Raw genomic sequence first — 21,264 nt, forward strand, 5'->3', positions numbered from 1 at the left:
TGCCTTCATGCACTTTGAAGGAGCACCACGAAACAGGCAACTTTGCGGACTGTAGACACAGTGGTTAGCTAAGGAAAGAAGCATCATGCTAAATTCCCTTTGAAATTGCAACATGTCCAGCTATGCCATCAGCTCAGAACTTGCAGCAATCAGTGGGACCCAGCTAAATCCTTTAAGAATCTGTCCAGAAGTAGTCTTCATAGAAGAATTGTGGACAAAAGCTATAGCTTTGAAATGGAAACAAGGGCAATAAAGTCAACCATGCACAAAAACAGGAACCAGGGTGCAGAAATATTATCAGTAGATGATCTGGACTAAAGTTGAGTGAATTTGTTCGGGTTCCCTCTTATTCAGCAAGCTATAGCGCTTACCGAATAAGCTTTAGAGGGAACCTGACTTCCTGGATCGCACCAGCTGATCAGCGCCGCAGCCGCATGTGTCACAGTACATATGTGGACGTTGGGCACTCAGACCATCCTCATGGAATCTGTTTCTAAGGCTATGTGCACACGCTGCGTTTTTTTCTGCGGATCCGATGCGGTTTTGGCCACTGCGGATCTGCAGTAGTTCTGCAGACAGATTTACATGTTGCTGTACACTATGTGATTTACAATCTGCTGTGCATATGCTGCGGATTTTTAACTGCAGAAAAGCTGCGGCTTTGAATCCGCAGAAAGAAATGACACGTCACTTTTCTGTGGATTCCACTGCGGTTTACCATCTCCTCTATTGTAGAGGTGATAAAACGCAGGGGAAAACCGCAGGCCAATCCGCAGGTCATTTTAGGCTGGTTTCACATTAGCGTTGAAACAACGCTGTGCACTGCGTCGGTAAGCCCCGCCCCGATCCGGCTCCCTGCCCGCCCCATCCGGGATCACCGCCTACTATCGCATTTGCACGCATGCGATCAGCGCACCTTATCTTTAGCATAGGGTGTGCAGATCATGCGCTGCCAGTGTGAAAGTAGCGTGCTGCGCACTTTTGACGGTTCGCCGAAATTGCATTTCGGCGCGCACGGCGCACCGTCAAAAGTGCGCAGCACGCTACTTTCACACTGGCAGCACATGATCTGCGCACCCTATGCTAAAGATAGGGTGCGCCAATCGCATGCGTGCAAATGCGAAAGTAGGCGGTGATCCCGGATGGGGCGGGCAGGGAGCCAGATCGGGGCGGGGCTTACCGACGCAGTGCGCAGCGTTGTTTCAACGCTAATGTGAAACCAGCCTTACCTGCGGTTCCGCAGATACAAATCCGCAGACCAATCTGCAGCGTGTGCACATAGCCTAACAGTTTATGCAGACACATGCACATTTGTGGCCTGCTGGAGGTCATTTTGCAGGGCTCTGGCAGTGCTCCTCCTGTTCCTCCTTGCAAAAAGGCAGAGGTAGCGGTCCTGCTGCTGGGTTGTTGCCCTCCTACGAACCTCTCCACGTCTCCTGGTGTACTGGCCTGTCTCCTGGTAGCGCCTCCAGCCTCTGGACACTACGCTGACAGACACAGCACACCTTCTTGCCACAGCTCGCATTGATGTGCCGTCCTGGATGAGCTGCACTACCTGAGTCACTTGTGTGGGTTGCAGAGTCCGTCTCATGCTACCATGAGTGTGAAAGCACAACCAACATTCAAAAGTGACCAAAACATCAGCCAGAAAGCATTGGTGCGGAGATGTGGTCTGTGGTCCCCACCTGCAGAACCACTCCTTTATTGAGGGTGTCTTGATAATTGCCAATGATTTCCAGCTGTTGTCTATTCCATTTGCACAACAGCATGTGAAATTGATTGTCAATCAGTGTTGCTCCCTAAGTGGAGAGTTTGATTTCACAGAAGTTTGATTTACTTGGAGTTATATTCTGTTGTTCCCTTGATTTTTTTGAGCAGTGTATATATTTTGTAATATGTTTCTATTTAAGCGCCTACATGTGCTAATAAGGCAGAGGTCTTGAGTACACCATACAAAGCTGTCCTGTATTGATCTCCAGGGTTCTATAGGCATACAAAGGCAAAATGTTGTCACACTATACATTGATTTGATTTTTCTATGTTTATTCACTTTATTAACAAAATGCAAACTATGAAAAACACTTTTGTTTTAAAGAATTCTTACTGTGTAGCATTTTTTTTTCTCCACACATGCCATCGCCGCATCCCCATAGAGAATACACTGGTAGATATGTCACATCTCATTTTTTTTTTTTTTCACTTTACTGTAGAGTTTTTACCTCCATGACGTAAATGCTTCTTACGACCGTCTTCACATCTATTTGCATCTTGCTCAGAGAGGGAAAACTTTCTTTTTAGCAATGCGCCATTTTCTTGGCTTGATAAGAGGGGTTCTGACGCAACCCTTTTCAAGCCTTCCTCAGAGTCTGTCTTCTCCTCACAATGCAGAACATGCACAGACCGTGCACGCTGCAGGCCACTACTGCTCGGGCTCTTCATTAGTTCTGGTGGGCCCTCCTGCTGTAAGTGAACACAAATGAGTAACTAACACAAGACATACCTTGCCTACATTCAATCAATATATGTAAATGAGGGACAGAAGATCCACCTAGTAAAGCAACAGGCCCAATTTATAAAAGCCATGCAGCGACTTTCCACCGTTCCCTGTGCAGCCCTCATTTTTCCAGATCAGTTTAGGAAATTAAGGCTGAGCTCCAATCACTTTTACCCACAGTAACCACATTTTTCAGTCCTTTTTGATAAATGACTATAAAGTGTGTAAAATATATAATATATATATATATATATATATATATATATATATATATATATTGCCTACAAGTAGTATTCAACCCCCTGCAGATTTAGCAGGTTTACACATTCGGAATTAACTTGGCATTGTGACATTTGGACTGTAGATCAGCCTGGAAGTGTGAAATGCACTGCAGCAAAAAAGAATGTTATTTGTTTAATTTTTTTTTAAATTGTGAAAAGTTTATTCAGAGGGTCATTTATTATTCAACCCCTCAAACCACCAGAATTCTGTTTGGTTCCCCTAAAGTATTAAGAAGTATTTCAGGCACAAAGAACAATGAGCTTCACATGTTTGGATTAATTATCTCTTTTTCCAGCCTTTTCTGACTATTTAAGACCCTCCCCAAACTTGTGAACAGCACTCATACATGGTCAACATGGGAAAGACAAAGGAGCATTCCAAGGCCATCAGAGACAAGATCGTGGAGGGTCACAAGGCTGGCAAGGGGTACAAAACCCTTTCCAAGGAGTTGGGCCTACCTGTCTCCACTGTTGGGAGCATCATCCAGAAGTGGAAGGCTTATGGAACTACTGTTAGCCTTCCACGGCCTGGACAGCCTTTGAAAGTTTCCTCCTGTGCCGAGGCCAGGCTTGTCCGAAGAGTCAAGGCTAACCCAAGGACAACAAGGAAGGAGCTCCGGGAAGATCTCATGGCTGTGGGGACATTGGTTTCAGTCAATACCATAAGTAACGTACTCCACCGCAATGGTCTCCGTTCCAGACGAGCCCGTAAGGTACCTTTACTTTCAAAGCGTCATGTCAAGGCTCGTCTACAGTTTTCTCATGATCACTTGGAGGACTCTGAGACAGACTGGTTCAAGGTTCTCTGGTCTGATGAGACCAAGATCGAGATCTTTGGTGCCAACCACACACGTGACGTTTGGATGGATGGCACTGCATACGACCCCAAGAATACCATCCCTACAGTCAAGCATGATGGTGGCAGCATCATGCTGTGGGGCTGTTTCTCAGCCAAGGGGCCTGGCCATCTGGTCCGCATCCATGGGAAGATGGATAGCACGGCCTACCTGGAGATTTTGGCCAAGAACCTCCGCTCCTCCATCAAGGATCTTAAGATGGGTCGTCATTTCATCTTTCAACAAGACAACGACCCAAAGCACACAGCCAAGAAAACCAAGGCCTGGTTCAAGAGGCAAAAAATCAAGGTGTTGGAGTGGCCTAGTCAGTCTCCTGACCTTAACCCAATTGAAAACTTGTGGAAGGAGCTCAAGATTAAAGTCCACATGAGACACCCAAAGAACCTAGATAACTTGGAGAAGATCTGCATGGAGGAGTGGGCCAAGATAACTCCAGAGACCTGTGCCGGCCTGATCAGGTCTTATAAAAGACGATTATTAGCTGTAATTGCAAACAAGGGTTATTCCACAAAATATTAAACTTAGGGGTTGAATAATAATTGACCCACACTTGTATGTTTAAGATTTATTAAAATTTAACTGAGCAACATAACTTTTTGGTTTGTAAGATTTATGCATCTGTTAATAAATCCTGATCTTGTGTGAAGTTTGAAGGCTCTAACTTATTTGCATCTTATCAAACCTGCAGGGGGTTGAATACTACTTGTAGGCACTAATATTATATATATATTATATATATATATATATATATTATATATATATATATATATATATATATATATATATATATATATATAGTGTGTATATGTGTATGTCCGGGATTGGCATCCGCACCGTCGCAGCTACAGCCAAAAAATTTGGCACAGTCACACGTCTGGACCCCGAGAGTGTCCTAAGCTATGTTGTGAGGTGAAATTTTAACCCCGCGCGTTCCAATTCACCAAACATTTTTGCCCCTATCTACATAATGTGGAAAAAGTGTGTGTGTGTCAAGCCCCGTCCCTTCATTATGATGTCATAATGGTTGCCATGGCGACGCTGATGTCATCATAGGTTGCAAGCCCCGCCTCTCATTATGATGTCATAATGGTTGACTATGGGATGGAGGTGGTGTGATGGGTACATGGGCACTGGACTATGGGATGGCGGATATGTATGACGGGTATATGGGCACGGGACTATGGGATGGAGGATATGTATGATGGGTATATGGGCATGGGACTATGAGATGAAGGATGGGTGATGGGTGTATGTGCACTCGACTATGGGATGGCGAATATGTATGATGGGTATATGGGCATGGGACTATGGGATGGAGGATGTGTGATGGGTATATGGGCACTCGACTATGGGATGGAGGATATGTATGATGGGTATATGGGCACGGGCCTATGGGATGGTGGATATGTATGATGGGTATATGGGCACGGGACTATGGGATGGAGGATAATTATAATTTGTTATAACCACAGTTAGCAACTATGCCCGGGCAGCACCGGGCTCTTCAGCGCGCGCGTATATATTTATTATTTGCCTGTCATCCACTTCCGTCTGGATGTCCCCGAATCCCACAATCCACCGCATCGGGAGTACGCCAACCGCCATATTGGAATACCCAAGTGATGGGTATTCCAATATAGCACCCGCTGGTGGTACCTAGGCCCTTCCACAGTACCACCAGCGGGACACCGCCGGGACCCCCCGCCGCAGCCTGACGACCCACCCACCTCTGTCACAGCCGGCAGGAAAGACTGTGGCTTGCGCCGCACCCCATCTCCAGTACAGGCCGCAAACCGTGGTCTTTCCTGCCGGCTGGCTGCCACCAGGACCCCTGCCACCGCTAAACCCCCCCGCTGCTGGTCATGTCGCCGGACCCGCCACTGCCTGCCAACCATGTACATATACACACACATACTCACATCTTCAGCACAGGCCGCAAACCACCCTCTTTCCTGCCGTCTGTGACTGCACAGAGGTGGGTGGGCAGGCAGCTGCGGGACACACACACACATCCCTCCAGATGCGATAGCATTGGGCACACCTCTAGTGTATAAATAACAGCACAAGCGATAACAGGAGATTCAATCCGTAATGAAGGCACGCTTCAGAGAGTTACCTGTTCCCGACTTGTGTGCAAATGATATGTAGTTTCTTTTCTATCAGTTTCTAATACAAAAGGTTTCGGTGGCAGATTTGGCAAAGGCTTTATTTCCAGATCTCGCAGAATATCTTCTATGGTTTCTGGAACAGGAAAGAGGAAGTCGCGGAGAATCTGCGTGGAGAAATCAATAGACACCGCCACGTTTAGTGCAGAACGGCCACAGGAACTGGTTTATAGTGACATTGTGCTAATACATAGCGACTGATGTAACCCATGAAGAGTGCAAGGCAGCAGCTGGCCCAATATATATATAAAAAAAAAAAAAAAAAAAAAAAAAAAAAAAAAAAGGCCCTCTGGGCATGTATCAGGACTGATAGGGCGATCATTGTATAGCATTTTCTGTACAATGACTAGTCTTAGGGTACCGTCACATTTAGCGATGCACCAGCGATACGACCCGGTCAGGATCGCTGGTGCATCGCTAAATGGTCGCTAGTGAGCTGCCAAACAGGCAGATCTCACCAGCCACGTAGCAGCGGTCGTTACTTATCTGTCAGACGCGGCGATGAAGACGTCTTCCCGCCCGCATCCACGCCAGCAGGAAGCGGCCGACGAGAAACGGCCCTGGACGTTCTCGCGCGATCAGCGAGGGAGCCGGTCGGAGGTATCACACATAGCGATATCGCTAGCAATATCGCTGCTGCGTCACAAAATCGGTGACGCTTAAGTGATATCGCTAGCGATCTCGCTTAGTGCGACAGGGCCTTTACATCAGGTATCAAGCAGCAGGTTCAGATCATGTATTAATATAACCTTGGATTATAAATGTCAAGAAGCAGGCAAAACCCAGCGCTTATCATATCCCACCATTAAACATATACCTATAAACCCGAAATAGAGGTTTAATATTCAATCTGATTCAGGAATCTCACCTTCCAATGTTGTGTACTTCACCCTTCGTACTCACATCAGTAGATTAAAGGGGTTGTCTTGTATATTGACTGCCTATAGACTGGATAGGTCATCAGTACCAGATTAGTGAGGGTCCAATACCCAGTACCGCCCCCAGGTGGCAGTCGGATGTAAGCAATGAACGGAGTGAACAGCACAGCTCCATACCTCGTTTACACTGCTGCCGGGTACTAAAGCTCAGCGCCTATTCTTTCCAATAAGAGCCTGTCTTCAGTGCCCAGAGGTGGAGACTAAACATTGTAAGGGGCACTGCGGTTACACTGCCTACATCCAGCCACCACTACAGGTGATCATAGCTAATCAGTGGGGTGCCAGATATCCATAGGATAGATCATCAATATTAGATCGATGGGCGAGTCATAAATATAAAAAAAAGTACAGGACAACCCCCTTAAAATGTACCTTTTTGAATATTTTGAGGTATAAAGCAAATGGTTTGATCTGCTTCATTGTGTGCCAAAATTAGGGATTTTTACTGAAACAGTGACTGAAATAAGTCTTACTTAGGCTGGGTTCATACTGCGTTAATCCAGTCCGTTTAACGGATTGCGTTACACCGTGGCATAACGCGATGTAACGCAATCCGTTACTGCAGCCATTCACTCCCATTAATGAGCGCATTGCTAACACATGCCATAATCGGCATGCGCTAGCGATGTGCCGTCATTCTGTGACGGACCCTTGGACGCGGTCTGCAGCATCAGAGGGTCCGTCACAACGAACGCGTTATGCTATAGCATTAATGCAGTCCGTCAACGCTATGCGTTTAACAGACTGCATTAACGCAGTATGAACCTGGCCTTAAAGTGCAGGTAGGGGAGATAGGGCTGAACCACCAGATTTTTCAAGGTGCGTCCCCCTGTAGCAGCCGCCTTCCCGCCGTCAATCATGCCTGCCCTGCGCCGCCTCCTCCTGCCTTGCTGTCGCCGTTACATGGCACAGTGCAGTGCGTGTTTTGCAGGCTTCAGATTCCCAGCCCTGCAGTGTGAATACATTATAACATAACATATTATAACACACTGCGGGGCGAGATCTGGCGCCTGCGAAACACGCAGGCACGATAGCCTGATGTCAGTTCCCGCACTAACATCAGGCTACTGCCTGCACTGTGCATGCCCGAGAACCATTGCCGGCGGGCGCCTGTGCTGTGCCATGTAACGAAAGCCAGGCAGGAGGAGGCGGCGCAGGGCGGGCATGATTGACGGCGGGGAGGCGGCTGCTACAGGGGGACGCACCATACCTATGGGACGTATTACAGATATGGGGACATTTATAAAAGTTAATATTTTGGCGTTCCTGGGGATCAGAACAGAAGAGCCACCTTCACAGACTGCAGCCTTGGTGCTGCGGAAGGTGGTTCTTTTAACTTAACGCCCTGGGGGGGGGGGGGGGGGGGGGGGGGACAGGTTCCCATTAAGAGAATTGTACAATAAAAACACAAAACATAAAATAAGGGCAATAGTGGTGAAGTCTTATAATTGTCGCCTGGCTCAGAACCCCTTCCTGTAGGTCCTCTGCATGATCAAACATTTCTACCTGGGGATTTAATGAATGTAGAAATCAATGGGCCTCTTGTTTCCTTGAGATACGCAGTTTAGCTCTGCATATTAGATGGTGCGAGCACGTGAAATCCATTCACAACCTCAACGTACGACTTTATCATGTCTTAATCCTCGGCCTAATACTGGTTGAACTTATTAGCTCATATGAAAAGCTACTTTACATGCCAGCTTTCCAGCAATGCTATACTTCATGAGGCGCACGGTAAAGGGAAAGCCAGATTTACTACGGGGCACATGGCAGGCAGAACATTATAGACTTTATAGAGGCGATCAGACAAATCGCAAACAATGAGCAGTTACCTTCTCTATCTCGCTCCTGGCAGATGTAAACTCCTTATCTAAAGCCAGGCACTGGAGATAAAAGGTTAATGATTCGTACAGATTGCCAGTCTCCTGCAGTACTTTGGCTTTCCTGAAGTACACCTATGGAAGCAAACAAAGTGATTGAACGTTACCTCAAAACAAGCTAAAGGCAAAAATTAGGTGGGAATGTGGCACTGCACAAGTACTCGGACAGCCCCCTCTCATGTGCTGTAAAGTTACAATACCAAAACCACTCTAAGTTACATCTCTCAAGATAATTCAGAGAGGACATTTCCTCACATGTTCTCACCTCTGGCCAGTCACGTTGCTTTGAAAGGACGAAGTCCAGATCCTCATGTGCTTTCCCATACTCAAATAGTGCGGCATAGGACTCTGCTCTGTAAACACGAAGTGTCAAGTCACCGGGATCTGCAAGAGGGGAACTCGTATCAGAACAAGCATTGGGAATGGGGATTTACATGGTGCACAATTCCCAAATCCAGGCCTCACACAGACATCGGTGTCACGTAGGTGGTTCTAGCCCCATTTTTTCATGGACAGAATACGCAGCCCATTATAGTCTATGGTATCGTATGTTTTTGTTTTATCATGGTGTGCTAGAAGATGCTGAAATATTGAGGGTAGAAAGACAAATTCAGACATAATGAGAGCACACAATGAGTGAGTTACAGTGTAATCCAGGAGCGGACACACCGGCGATACCCTCGCCCTCCTCTGCTCTCCCGGGTGCTAGTTGTATAACATATGACATCACAAGAGGATTATTTCATAACCAGCAGTCACGTGAGCCCAGACAGCCGGCTTCATCCCCGGGCAGAAGGTTATACCTGCTCACACCAGACGCTATCACATCCCTCATGGCCTGAACGTGGACTTACACGCCTTTCTTGAAGCAACTATATAAACACTGAGAACAGTGCTGCATGTATGGAGGTCCTAACACGAGTGGGCACCACTTATGGAATGTGGAGTGCCAGCCAACCAAGTATCAAACGAGAAAGACCCATACAGAGAAACAAGGCTGCACATCTAGTTATAGGCGAGAAAAAGTCAGAAACAACGAAGATCGGATATACACAATGGGGAAAAAAAAAAAAAAAAAAAAAAAAAAAAAAAAAAAAGGACTTGCCATGTTGTGTAGGTCCAGGAACAATTCCACAGATTATAGCTCTCACAGTACAGACCTGCTGTCTAAGGCCTGTTTCACACTTCAGTTTTTCACAGTCAAGATCCGCCGTTTTGTGAAAAAAACGGATCCGCCAATTTTCCTTGTGGATCCGTTTTTTTCCCCATAGACTTTCATTATCGGCGGATTTTGACTGATGACTGTCCGTTGCATCCGTATTTCTGCGGATCCGCCAAAATTTTGGCGTCCGCAGAGATCACCGAACGGACCATGCAACGTTTTTTTTTTGCAGTCCAGATCCACATTTTTGCCTTTTAACCCCGAAAAAAGTCTCACTCCTGGTTGAAAATTCATCTCTCTCTCTCCTTACCCGCAACCTCCATTCCTTTCACGCGATGGGATCTCCAACCCCCATCTCTGATCGCGCGATGACCGATCTCCAGCCCCACTGCGCGACATGGTCACACGAGCCCCATCCCACGAGATGACCGCGTGATCTCCAGCCCCATCCCGCGAGATGACCGGTATTAATTTTTTTTTATTTTTCCCTGCCGCGGTTCCTTTAAATTTTTACCATCGGCGGATCCGTACATCCGCCTGCCGATCCGTTTTCCGCTATTTTGGCGGATTTGGACTGACAGAAAAAACTGATGTGTGAAACAGGCCTAAGGGAGAGGGAGCCTGTTTTGCTCCAGATGGAGGGAGTGTCCCCTTATATTTTGAGGGGGTTTACATGAAACAGCTTTTGCTTGCTCATATTTCCTGTATGGGCCACTTATGTACTTGTACAAGTTAATAATGACCCCTCTTATTCATCTCTTCTCAAGACTAAAATGCTTTTAATTTTTCCTCTTAACCAATATCCTCCATGTCCCTGACCAGTCTTGTGCCTCTTCTTTCTACCTTTTCTAGCTCCAGTCTATTCTTTTTACCAACTGATGCCCAGAACTGAACTGCATATTCCAGGTGATTGTAGCTGTGCTGGAAATCTGGTGAATATTCTTGGACCCTCTTTGGGGTCACATGGCGGCTATTCTGACTTCCCGGATCACACCGCGCTTCTATATGTGAGCCGGAGGACTCTTTCACAATGTAAGGCTATGGAGCCTTGTTCTGACGCGCCATAGGCTTACATTGTAGAACCCACTTCCAGGTCACGCAGAGCACAGTGTGACCCAGAAGGTGTGAACTTCCGTTATGTGACTCAGAAGAGGACCAGAGGGGTGCTGGATACAGGAGAAGACTACAATCACACACTGAGCATTTTACATCAGCATTTATAAGCCAAAACCAGGAATGGAATATTCAGAGGAAAGTATAATAGAGACACGGCACCACTTCTGCATTGATCACCCACTCTTGTCTTTGGCTTAGACATACTGATGTAAAAAACTGATCAGTGAGATTATTACACCTGTTCTACATATATTCAGTCATGCACAAGTTTAGCACATAAATGTTTTCGATGGTATCTGTGTAAATTCATACAAGATGTGACTCCTATACCTCCCTGCATCTATCGGAATTTCATGCATCTTGTGACTGACAGGTGCGGAGCCTACAGGAATGATGGGAATAGTCACTTGTCCCTGCACTCAGACATGCACGGCCTGCCGTCTCCCTATGATAGGACATCACTGGGTGCCTTTATACGTTGTGACATCATTGCGGTATTCCTGTATGGCGACACATGATTTAGGAGTCAGAAAGCAAAGGTTCCCCGATCCTGATCACATTTTTCCCCCACTACAACTAATAAGTGTTTATATTACTAACATTTAATTAGCCAATGTCAGTAATGGATGTATTTTTTTTAATACTGGAGTCAGAAAATATACCAACTCAAAATCAACCCAACCCAACGACTTCAGAACATTGCCATGACATCACTGATCAGACCATGTATGACATCACTGCGGGTCCCGAAAATCACCTCCGCCTGCTGAGAACGATCTCTGGATGGATTGCTCAGGAACCTCCCCAACTTGTGTCAATGGGCACTGAAGCGCGAGAAGGCGCCTTAGGCCTCGTTCAGACGGTGCAGTGTTTTTTCACAGAGAGAACATGTATCCCCATCACAATCTATGGGGCTGGTCACATTGATCTTTAGGAGGACCTCATGTCAAGGAAGAAAAATATATACCCCCCCCCCCCCACCCCAAATAAAAGAAAATAAATAAAAAAAAACAAAACAAAAAAAAGCAAACACTTTTTTTAAAATCTCAATTATATATCGTATCCTTCGTGTCTTTCCAGACGAGCACAACAATGTGTGTAACCATACTAGTGAAAGAAAAGAGGAGCAGTTTTCTTTCACGCCCCAAGTCTCGTTGCTCCTCTCACTCGTGTGTGCACGCTCTGCGCAGTAACGCACCCTCCTCATAGTTACACTATCGCTCTTTGTAGGTTGATATATTCTGGTGCCGGTCTGAAAAGACGACACTTCAAAAAGCAAAGTACACAAATGGAGGACAACGGTCACCTCGCTGCAGTCTGCAGCTGTCAGGTGGTGCCACTGTCTGACAGAACCCCAGACGTTGGCCCTGTTCACACAGCGTTAGCACAGACGTAAGAGCAGACAGCCAGGCCGTGCACTCACCCACTCACATAAAGGGCAGGGACGGCACACAGAGCTGACACTTACATGGGAACCTCTGCAAGTCACAGCCTGTCTTGGGGTGGCAGGGGGCGCTGCTGCCCATCAGCTGGGGGGGGGGGGCTGCTGCTGTTGCCCATCAGCTGGTGGGGGGGGGGGCTGCTGCTGTTGCCCATCAGCTGGTGGGGGGGGGGGGGGCTGCTGCTGTTGCCCATCAGCTGGTGGGGGGGGGGGGGGCTGCTGCTGTTGCCCATCAGCTGGTGGGGGGGGGGGCTGCTGCTGTTGCCCATCAGCTGGTGGGGGGGGGGGGGCTGCTGCTGTTGCCCATCAGCTGGTGGGGGGGGGGGCTGCTGCTGTTGCCCATCAGCTGGTGGGGGGGGGGGGCTGCTGCTGTTGCCCATCAGCTGGTGGGGGGGGGGGCTGCTGCTGTTGCCCATCAGCTGGTGGGGGGGGGGGCTGCTGCTGTTGCCCATCAGCTGGTGGGGGGGGGGCTGCTGCTGTTGCCCATCAGCTGGTGGGGGGGGGCTGCTGCTGTTGCCCATCAGCTGGTGGGGGGGGGGCTGCTGCCCATCAGCTGGTGGGGGGGGGGCTGCTGCTGTTGCCCATCAGCGGGGGGGCTGCTGCTGTTGCCCATCAGCGGGGGGGGCTGCTGCTGTTGCCCATCAGCGGGGGGGCTGCTGCTGTTGCCCATCAGCGGGGGGGCTGCTGCTGTTGCCCATCAGCGGGGGGGCTGCTGCTGTTGCCCATCAGCGGGGGGGCTGCTGCTGTTGCCCATCAGCGGGGGGGCTGCTGCTGTTGCCCATCAGCGGGGGGGCTGCTGCTGTTGCCCATCAGCGGGGGGGCTGCTGCTGTTGCCCATCAGCGGGGGGGCTGCTGCTGTTGCCCATCAGCGGGGGGGCTGCTGCTGTTGCCCATCAGCTGGTGGGGCTGCTGCTGTTGCCCATCAGCTGGTGGGGGGGGGCTGCTGCTGTTGCCCATCAGCTGGTGGGGGGGGGGGCTGCTGCTGTTGCCCATCAGCGGGGGGGCTGCTGCTGTTGCCCATCAGCGGGGGGGCTGCTGCTGTTGCCCATCAGCGGGGGGGCTGCTGCTGTTGCCCATCAGCTGGTGGGGCTGCTGCTGTTGCCCATCAGCTGGTGGGGGGGGGGGCTGCTGCTGTTGCCCATCAGCGGGGGGGCTGCTGCTGTTGCCCATCAGCGGGGGGGCTGCTGCTGTTGCCCATCAGCGGGGGGGGCTGCTGCTGTTGCCCATCAGCGGGGGGGGCTGCTGCTGTTGCCCATCAGCGGGGGGGGCTGCTGCTGTTGCCCATCAGCGGGGGGGCTGCTGCTGTTGCCCATCAGCGGGGGGGCTGCTGCTGTTGCCCATCAGCGGGGGGGCTGCTGCTGTTGCCCATCAGCGGGGGGGGCTGCTGCTGTTGCCCATCAGCGGGGGGGCTGCTGCTGTTGCCCATCAGCGGGGGGGCTGCTGCTGTTGCCCATCAGCGGGGGGGCTGCTGCTGTTGCCCATCAGCGGGGGGGCTGCTGCTGTTGCCCATCAGCGGGGGGGCTGCTGCTGTTGCCCATCAGCTGGTGGGGCTGCTGCTGTTGCCCATCAGCTGGTGGGGGGGGGCTGCTGCTGTTGCCCATCAGCTGGTGGGGGGGGGGGCTGCTGCTGTTGCCCATCAGCGGGGGGGGCTGCTGCTGTTGCCCATCAGCGGGGGGGCTGCTGCTGTTGCCCATCAGCGGGGGGGCTGCTGCTGTTGCCCATCAGCGGGGGGGCTGCTGCTGTTGCCCATCAGCTGGTGGGGCTGCTGCTGTTGCCCATCAGCTGGTGGGGGGGGGGGCTGCTGCTGTTGCCCATCAGCGGGGGGGGCTGCTGCTGTTGCCCATCAGCGGGGGGGGCTGCTGCTGTTGCCCATCAGCGGGGGGGGCTGCTGCTGTTGCCCATCAGCGGGGGGGGCTGCTGCTGTTGCCCATCAGCGGGGGGGGCTGCTGCTGTTGCCCATCAGCGGGGGGGGCTGCTGCTGTTGCCCATCAGCGGGGGGGGGCTGCTGCTGTTGCCCATCAGCGGGGGGGGCTGCTGCTGTTGCCCATCAGCGGGGGGGGCTGCTGCTGTTGCCCATCAGCGGGGGGGGCTGCTGCTGTTGCCCATCAGCGGGGGGGGCTGCTGCTGTTGCCCATCAGCGGGGGGGGCTGCTGCTGTTGCCCATCAGCGGGGGGGGCTGCTGCTGTTGCCCATCAGCGGGGGGGGCTGCTGCTGTTGCCCATCAGCGGGGGGGGCTGCTGCTGTTGCCCATCAGCGGGGGGGGCTGCTGCTGTTGCCCATCAGCGGGGGGGGCTGCTGCTGTTGCCCATCAGCGGGGGGGGCTGCTGCTGTTGCCCATCAGCGGGGGGGGCTGCTGCTGTTGCCCATCAGCGGGGGGGGCTGCTGCTGTTGCCCATCAGCGGGGGGGGCTGCTGCTGTTGCCCATCAGCGGGGGGGGCTGCTGCTGTTGCCCATCAGCGGGGGGGGCTGCTGCTGTTGCCCATCAGCGGGGGGGGCTGCTGCTGTTGCCCATCAGCGGGGGGGGCTGCTGCTGTTGCCCATCAGCGGGGGGGGCTGCTGCTGTTGCCCATCAGCGGGGGGGGCTGCTGCTGTTGCCCATCAGCGGGGGGGGCTGCTGCTGTTGCCCATCAGCGGGGGGGGCTGCTGCTGTTGCCCATCAGCGGGGGGGGCTGCTGCTGTTGCCCATCAGCGGGGGGGGCTGCTGCTGTTGCCCATCAGCGGGGGGGGCTGCTGCTGTTGCCCATCAGCGGGGGGGGCTGCTGCTGTTGCCCATCAGCGGGGGGGGCTGCTGCTGTTGCCCATCAGCGGGGGGGGCTGCTGCTGTTGCCCATCAGCGGGGGGGGCTGCTGCTGTTGCCCATCAGCGGGGGGGGCTGCTGCTGTTGCCCATCAGCGGGGGGGGCTGCTGCTGTTGCCCATCAGCGGGGGGGGCTGCTGCTGTTGCCCATCAGCGGGGGGGGCTGCTGCTGTTGCCCATCAGCGGGGGGGGGCTGCTGCTGTTGCCCATCAGCGGGGGGGGGCTGCTGCTGTTGCCCATCAGCGGGGGGGGGCTGCTGCTGTTGCCCATCAGCGGGGGGGGGCTGCTGCTGTTGCCCATCAGCGGGGGGGGCTGCTGCTGTTGCCCATCAGCGGGGGGGGCTGCTGCTGTTGCCCATCAGCGGGGGGGGCTGCTGCTGTTGCCCATCAGCGGGGGGGGCTGCTGCTGTTGCCCATCAGCGGGGGGGGGCTGCTGCTGTTGCCCATCAGCGGGGGGGGCTGCTGCTGTTGCCCATCAGCGGGGGGGGCTGCTGCTGTTGCCCATCAGCGGGGGGGGCTGCTGCTGTTGCCCATCAGCGGGGGGGGCTGCTGCTGTTGCCCATCAGCGGGGGGGGCTGCTGCTGTTGCCCATCAGCGGGGGGGGCTGCTGCTGTTGCCCATCAGCGGGGGGGGCTGCTGCTGTTGCCCATCAGCGGGGGGGGCTGCTGCTGTTGCCCATCAGCGGGGGGGGCTGCTGCTGTTGCCCATCAGCGGGGGGGGCTGCTGCTGTTGCCCATCAGCGGGGGGGGCTGCTGCTGTTGCCCATCAGCGGGGGGGGCTGCTGCTGTTGCCCATCAGCGGGGGGGGCTGCTGCTGTTGCCCATCAGCGGGGGGGGCTGCTGCTGTTGCCCATCAGCGGGGGGGGCTGCTGCTGTTGCCCATCAGCGGGGGGGGCTGCTGCTGTTGCCCATCAGCGGGGGGGGCTGCTGCTGTTGCCCATCAGCGGGGGGGGCTGCTGCTGTTGCCCATCAGCGGGGGGGGCTGCTGCTGTTGCCCATCAGCGGGGGGGGCTGCTGCTGTTGCCCATCAGCGGGGGGGGCTGCTGCTGTTGCCCATCAGCGGGGGGGGCTGCTGCTGTTGCCCATCAGCGGGGGGGGCTGCTGCTGTTGCCCATCAGCGGGGGGGGCTGCTGCTGTTGCCCATCAGCGGGGGGGGCTGCTGCTGTTGCCCATCAGCGGGGGGGGCTGCTGCTGTTGCCCATCAGCGGGGGGGGCTGCTGCTGTTGCCCATCAGCGGGGGGGGCTGCTGCTGTTGCCCATCAGCGGGGGGGGCTGCTGCTGTTGCCCATCAGCGGGGGGGGCTGCTGCTGTTGCCCATCAGCGGGGGGGGCTGCTGCTGTTGCCCATCAGCGGGGGGGGCTGCTGCTGTTGCCCATCAGCGGGGGGGGCTGCTGCTGTTGCCCATCAGCGGGGGGGGGCTGCTGCTGTTGCCCATCAGCGGGGGGGGCTGCTGCTGTTGCCCATCAGCGGGGGGGGCTGCTGCTGTTGCCCATCAGCGGGGGGGGCTGCTGCTGTTGCCCATCAGCGGGGGGGGCTGCTGCTGTTGCCCATCAGCGGGGGGGGCTGCTGCTGTTGCCCATCAGCGGGGGGGGCTGCTGCTGTTGCCCATCAGCGGGGGGGGCTGCTGCTGTTGCCCATCAGCGGGGGGGGCTGCTGCTGTTGCCCATCAGCGGGGGGGGCTGCTGCTGTTGCCCATCAGCGGGGGGGGCTGCTGCTGTTGCCCATCAGCGGGGGGGGCTGCTGCTGTTGCCCATCAGCGGGGGGGGCTGCTGCTGTTGCCCATCAGCGGGGGGGGCTGCTGCTGTTGCCCATCAGCGGGGGGGGCTGCTGCTGTTGCCCATCAGCGGGGGGGGCTGCTGCTGTTGCCCATCAGCGGGGGGGGCTGCTGCTGTTGCCCATCAGCGGGGGGGGCTGCTGCTGTTGCCCATCAGCGGGGGGGGCTGCTGCTGTTGCCCATCAGCGGGGGGGGCTGCTGCTGTTGCCCATCAGCGGGGGGGGCTGCTGCTGTTGCCCATCAGCGGGGGGGGCTGCTGCTGTTGCCCATCAGCGGGGGGGGCTGCTGCTGTTGCCCATCAGCGGGGGGGCTGCTGCTGTTGCCCATCAGCGGGGGGGGCTGCTGCTGTTGCCCATCAGCGGGGGGGCTGCTGCTGTTGCCCATCAGCGGGGGGGCTGCTGCTGTTGCCCATCAGCGGGGGGGCTGCTGCTGTTGCCCATCAGCGGGGGGGCTGCTGCTGTTGCCCATCAGCGGGGGGGCTGCTGCTGTTGCCCATCAGCGGGGGGGCTGCTGCTGTTGCCCATCAGCGGGGGGGCTGCTGCTGTTGCCCATCAGCGGGGGGGCTGCTGCTGTTGCCCATCAGCGGGGGGGCTGCTGCTGTTGCCCATCAGCGGGGGGGCTGCTGCTGTTGCCCATCAGCGGGGGGGCTGCTGCTGTTGCCCATCAGCGGGGGGGCTGCTGCTGTTGCCCATCAGCGGGGGGGCTGCTGCTGTTGCCCATCAGCGGGGGGGCTGCTGCTGTTGCCCATCAGCGGGGGGGCTGCTGCTGTTGCCCATCAGCGGGGGGGCTGCTGCTGTTGCCCATCAGCTGGGGGGGCTGCTGCTGTTGCCCATCAGCTGGGGGGCTGCTGCTGTTGCCCATCAGCTGGGGGGCTGCTGCTGTTGCCCATCAGCTGGGGGGCTGCTGCTGTTGCCCATCAGCTGGGGGGGCTGCTGCTGTTGCCCATCAGCTGGGGGGGGGGGCTGCTGCTGTTGCCCATCAGCTGGGGGGGGGGGCTGCTGCTGTTGCCCATCAGCTGGGGGGGGGGGGCTGCTGCTGTTGCCCATCAGCTGGGGGGGGGGGGGGGGGGGGGGGGCTGCTGCTGTTGCCCATCAGCTGGGGGGCTGCTGCTGTTGCCCATCAGCTGGGGGGCTGCTGCTGTTGCCCATCAGCTGGGGGGCTGCTGCTGTTGCCCATCAGCTGGGGGGCTGCTGCTGTTGCCCATCAGCTGGGGGGGGGGGGGCTGCTGCTGTTGCCCATCAGCTGGGGGGGGGGGGGGGGGGGGGGCTGCTGCTGTTGCCCATCAGCTGGGGGGGGGGGGGGCTGCTGCTGTTGCCCATCAGCTGGGGGGGGGGGGGGGGGGCTGCTGCTGTTGCCCATCAGCTGGGGGGGGGGGGGGGGCTGCTGCTGTTGCCCATCAGCTGGGGGGGGGGGGCTGCTGCTGTTGCCCATCAGCTGGGGGGGGGGGGGCTGCTGCTGTTGCCCATCAGCTGGGGGGGGGGGGGGGCTGCTGCTGTTGCCCATCAGCTGGGGGGGGGGGGGGCTGCTGCTGTTGCCCATCAGCTGGGGGGGGGCTGCTGCTGTTGCCCATCAGCTGGGGGGGGGGGCTGCTGCTGTTGCCCATCAGCTGGGGGGGGGGGGCTGCTGCTGTTGCCCATCAGCTGGGGGGGGGGGCTGCTGCTGTTGCCCATCAGCTGGGGGGGGGGGGGCTGCTGCTGTTGCCCATCAGCTGGGGGGGGGGGGCTGCTGCTGTTGCCCATCAGCTGGGGGGGGGGGGCTGCTGCTGTTGCCCATCAGCTGGGGGGGGGTTACTGCCCATCAGCTGGGGGGGGGCGCTGCTGCCCATCAGCTGGGGGGGGGCGCTGCTGCCCATCAGCTGGGGGGGGGTTACTGCCCATCAGCTGGGGGGGGCGCTGCTGCCCATCAGCTGGGGGGGGTACTGCCTAGCCCGGGCATTACCTGTCTGCAGGACGGAGCGGATCCGGTGCAGGGCCTCTCGGTGCTCCCCGGCCTCCAGCAGCTCGGCGATGTCCCGGTGCTGCCAGCTCCTCCCGGGAAGACACTTGTCTGCCAGCCGCTTGAGCAGGACGCAGGTCCGGCGGGGAGGATGCCCCGTGTCCCCCTGGCACAGCCGGCAGCGCCTCCTGGGTTCTCCCCGCAGGCAGGGCCAGCAGTAGGTGTGCCCGCACTGCACTGACACCGGGTCCCGCAGGAAGCAGCCACAGCCCGGACACCGCAGCACAAAAGCCGCCTCCTCCCGGACGATGACGGAGCCCCGGTACCGCCGCAGCAGACACTCCAGCAGCGGCTCCAGCTGCACCGGGCGGGACGTGCTGAGGGAGTCTATGAGGGCGCAGCGCGGAGTGGCCGCAGACATAACTGTGAGCGCTGTCAGCCGCACACACTGCTCGGCGCATCACCCGCATTACATAACGTGCCGCGCGACCAGCCGGTCAGCTGACCGTCGGAGACACTTGTGATTGGCTAGGGCGCGGATGAAGGATACAAAACACGTCGCTGCCCAGTTTCATAACAAGACGTAAAGAGACCGGGGCGGCCCGTAAGCGCGTATATGTAATCATGGCCCCGCCCCGCCGGGAATCACCAGGGCTCCCGTGTTGTGTAAACACGGAGACAGCAGTTTATGTAACGGGCGCCCGAGCTCGGAGGGCCCGCGGCACTTGTTGCAGGGAGCTGCCAAACCGGGATAGTGATAGGCTTCACAAACTGTACTGGAACAGCATGCAACAAGGAGTCGTGACGGACAATCTGCAGTCACAGAGGCTTCACTCATCAACTGGGCTAAGCCGGGGGATCAGCGTCAGCCTGGAGTACATTGGGCCCACCAGAGAAAAATCATTCTTGGGGCCCACCATCATACCTCCCAACTTTTGAAGAAGGCAAAGAGGGACAAGGCTGAATTTTAGGCCACGCCCCTGCACCCATTTAGCACTGCTGATTACACTGACTGGTGCTGAGGGCACAGAGGCTGGCATTATGGGTACACTGACTGGTACTGAGGAAAAGAAAGAACAGAGAGGGAGAAGAAAGAAAGAGAGAAAGAACAGACAGCAAAACAAAGAGAGAACAGAGAAAGAACAGAGAGAGAAAGGTGAAAGAAAGAACAGAAAAACAAAGACCATAGAGAGAAAGAAAGAACAGAGAGAAAGAAAGGGAGAGAGAAAGAACAGAGAGAAAGAAAACAGAGAGAAAGAAAGAGGGGAATGAAAGAAGGGAAAGAAACGAGAGAGAAAGAAAACAAAGAACAGAAAGAAAGATTAGAGAGAAAGAACAGAGAGAAAGGGGAAAGAAAGAAAACAGAAAGAGGGGAAAGAAAGAAGGGAAAGAAAGAACACAGAGAGAAAAGAACAGAGAGAAAGATTAGAGAGGGAAAGAAAGAACAGAGAGAATGAATGAAAGATTAGAGAAGGAAAGAAAGAACAGAGAGAGAGAGAAAGAAACAGCAAAAAACAAAGAAAAACAGAGAGAAGGAAAGATTAGAGAGGAAAAAGAACAAAGAGAGAAAGAAACAGAGAAGAAAGATTCTATAAAGATACTATAGCAGCTCCCATTGTAGTGCCCACCTGAGCCTCCAGATGCAGGACATAGCATGATCTGCTCACATGGCCGTCATCCCCGATTCCAAGACAATCACGCTGTCCGCGCTGTCGGAGGAGGACGCGATGATGGATCTGAAGCATTCCCTGAAATGCCTCCATTGTTCCGTCACAATCTCCTCACGAAATTATCTAATTTCCGGTCAGCTTCCAGCATGTCACGTCCGATGGAACGTCACGTGCAAGTTTTAAAGTGCTCCTTGGAATGCTCCTCACCATACACCTTGTACACACGTGGCTCCGCACACCTCATACACACACGGTTCCACTTTGTATGCCTTGTACACACATGGCTCCGCTCCGTACACCTCGCACACACACGGCTCCACTCGTAAACCTCGTACACACATGGCTCTGCTCCGCTCCGTACACACAGGGCTCAGCTCTGTACACTTTGTACACACAGGCTCCGTTTCGTACATGCCATACACACGCGCTTCCGCTCCGTACAGCCCGTATTATTATTATTTATTTATATAACACCGGTCCTGTACATTGTCAGCATCGGAATTTTTTCTCTAGTCACCAACCTCGGGTGGAGCTCAGGTAGAGCTTTTCTTGCCTAGGAACCTAGGAGTGGAGAAATAAAATGAGAGACACAGGTTGCATGTCTATCAAGTAAATCTCATCCTTTATTAAGGTGGGGGCTTGATCTTTTATAGCAAACCAGAAGAGAAAATTAACAAATATGGACAATTCCGTAACATTGTGCAACAATTGAAAAAAATGGAGGAGAGCTTACACAATAATTGGCAAGAATGATAGT

At 54.9% G+C, this 21,264-nt stretch overlaps 1 protein-coding gene across 2 annotated transcripts in view; it reads right to left on the reverse strand.

Annotated features, from left to right (window-relative positions):
• Positions 1 to 19,408, reverse strand: part of LONRF1 (LON peptidase N-terminal domain and ring finger 1) — a 35,559-nt gene extending 16,151 nt beyond the window's left edge. Inside the window, exons 1-5 of one of the 2 annotated variants that reach the window (XM_073583589.1) lie at positions 18,841 to 19,407; positions 8,881 to 8,999; positions 8,568 to 8,690; positions 5,749 to 5,904; positions 2,220 to 2,460 (exon numbers count right to left, since the gene is read on the reverse strand). In XM_073583589.1, coding sequence (XP_073439690.1) covers positions 2,220 to 2,460; positions 5,749 to 5,904; positions 8,568 to 8,690; positions 8,881 to 8,999; positions 18,841 to 19,258 — 1,057 coding nt within the window. In that variant the 5' untranslated portion in view covers positions 19,259 to 19,407. Of the gene's footprint in view, positions 1 to 2,219; positions 2,461 to 5,748; positions 5,905 to 8,567; positions 8,691 to 8,880; positions 9,000 to 18,840 lie in introns of both variants that reach the window. The other variant, XM_073583590.1, reaches the window with a different exon arrangement.
• Positions 19,409 to 21,264: the final 1,856 nt, after the last annotated feature.

This window comes from Dendrobates tinctorius, unplaced genomic scaffold (genome assembly GCF_039654945.1).
Source record: "Dendrobates tinctorius isolate UK_male_01 unplaced genomic scaffold, ASM3965494v1 ptg000079l, whole genome shotgun sequence".
Taxonomy (NCBI): domain Eukaryota; kingdom Metazoa; phylum Chordata; class Amphibia; order Anura; family Dendrobatidae; genus Dendrobates; species Dendrobates tinctorius.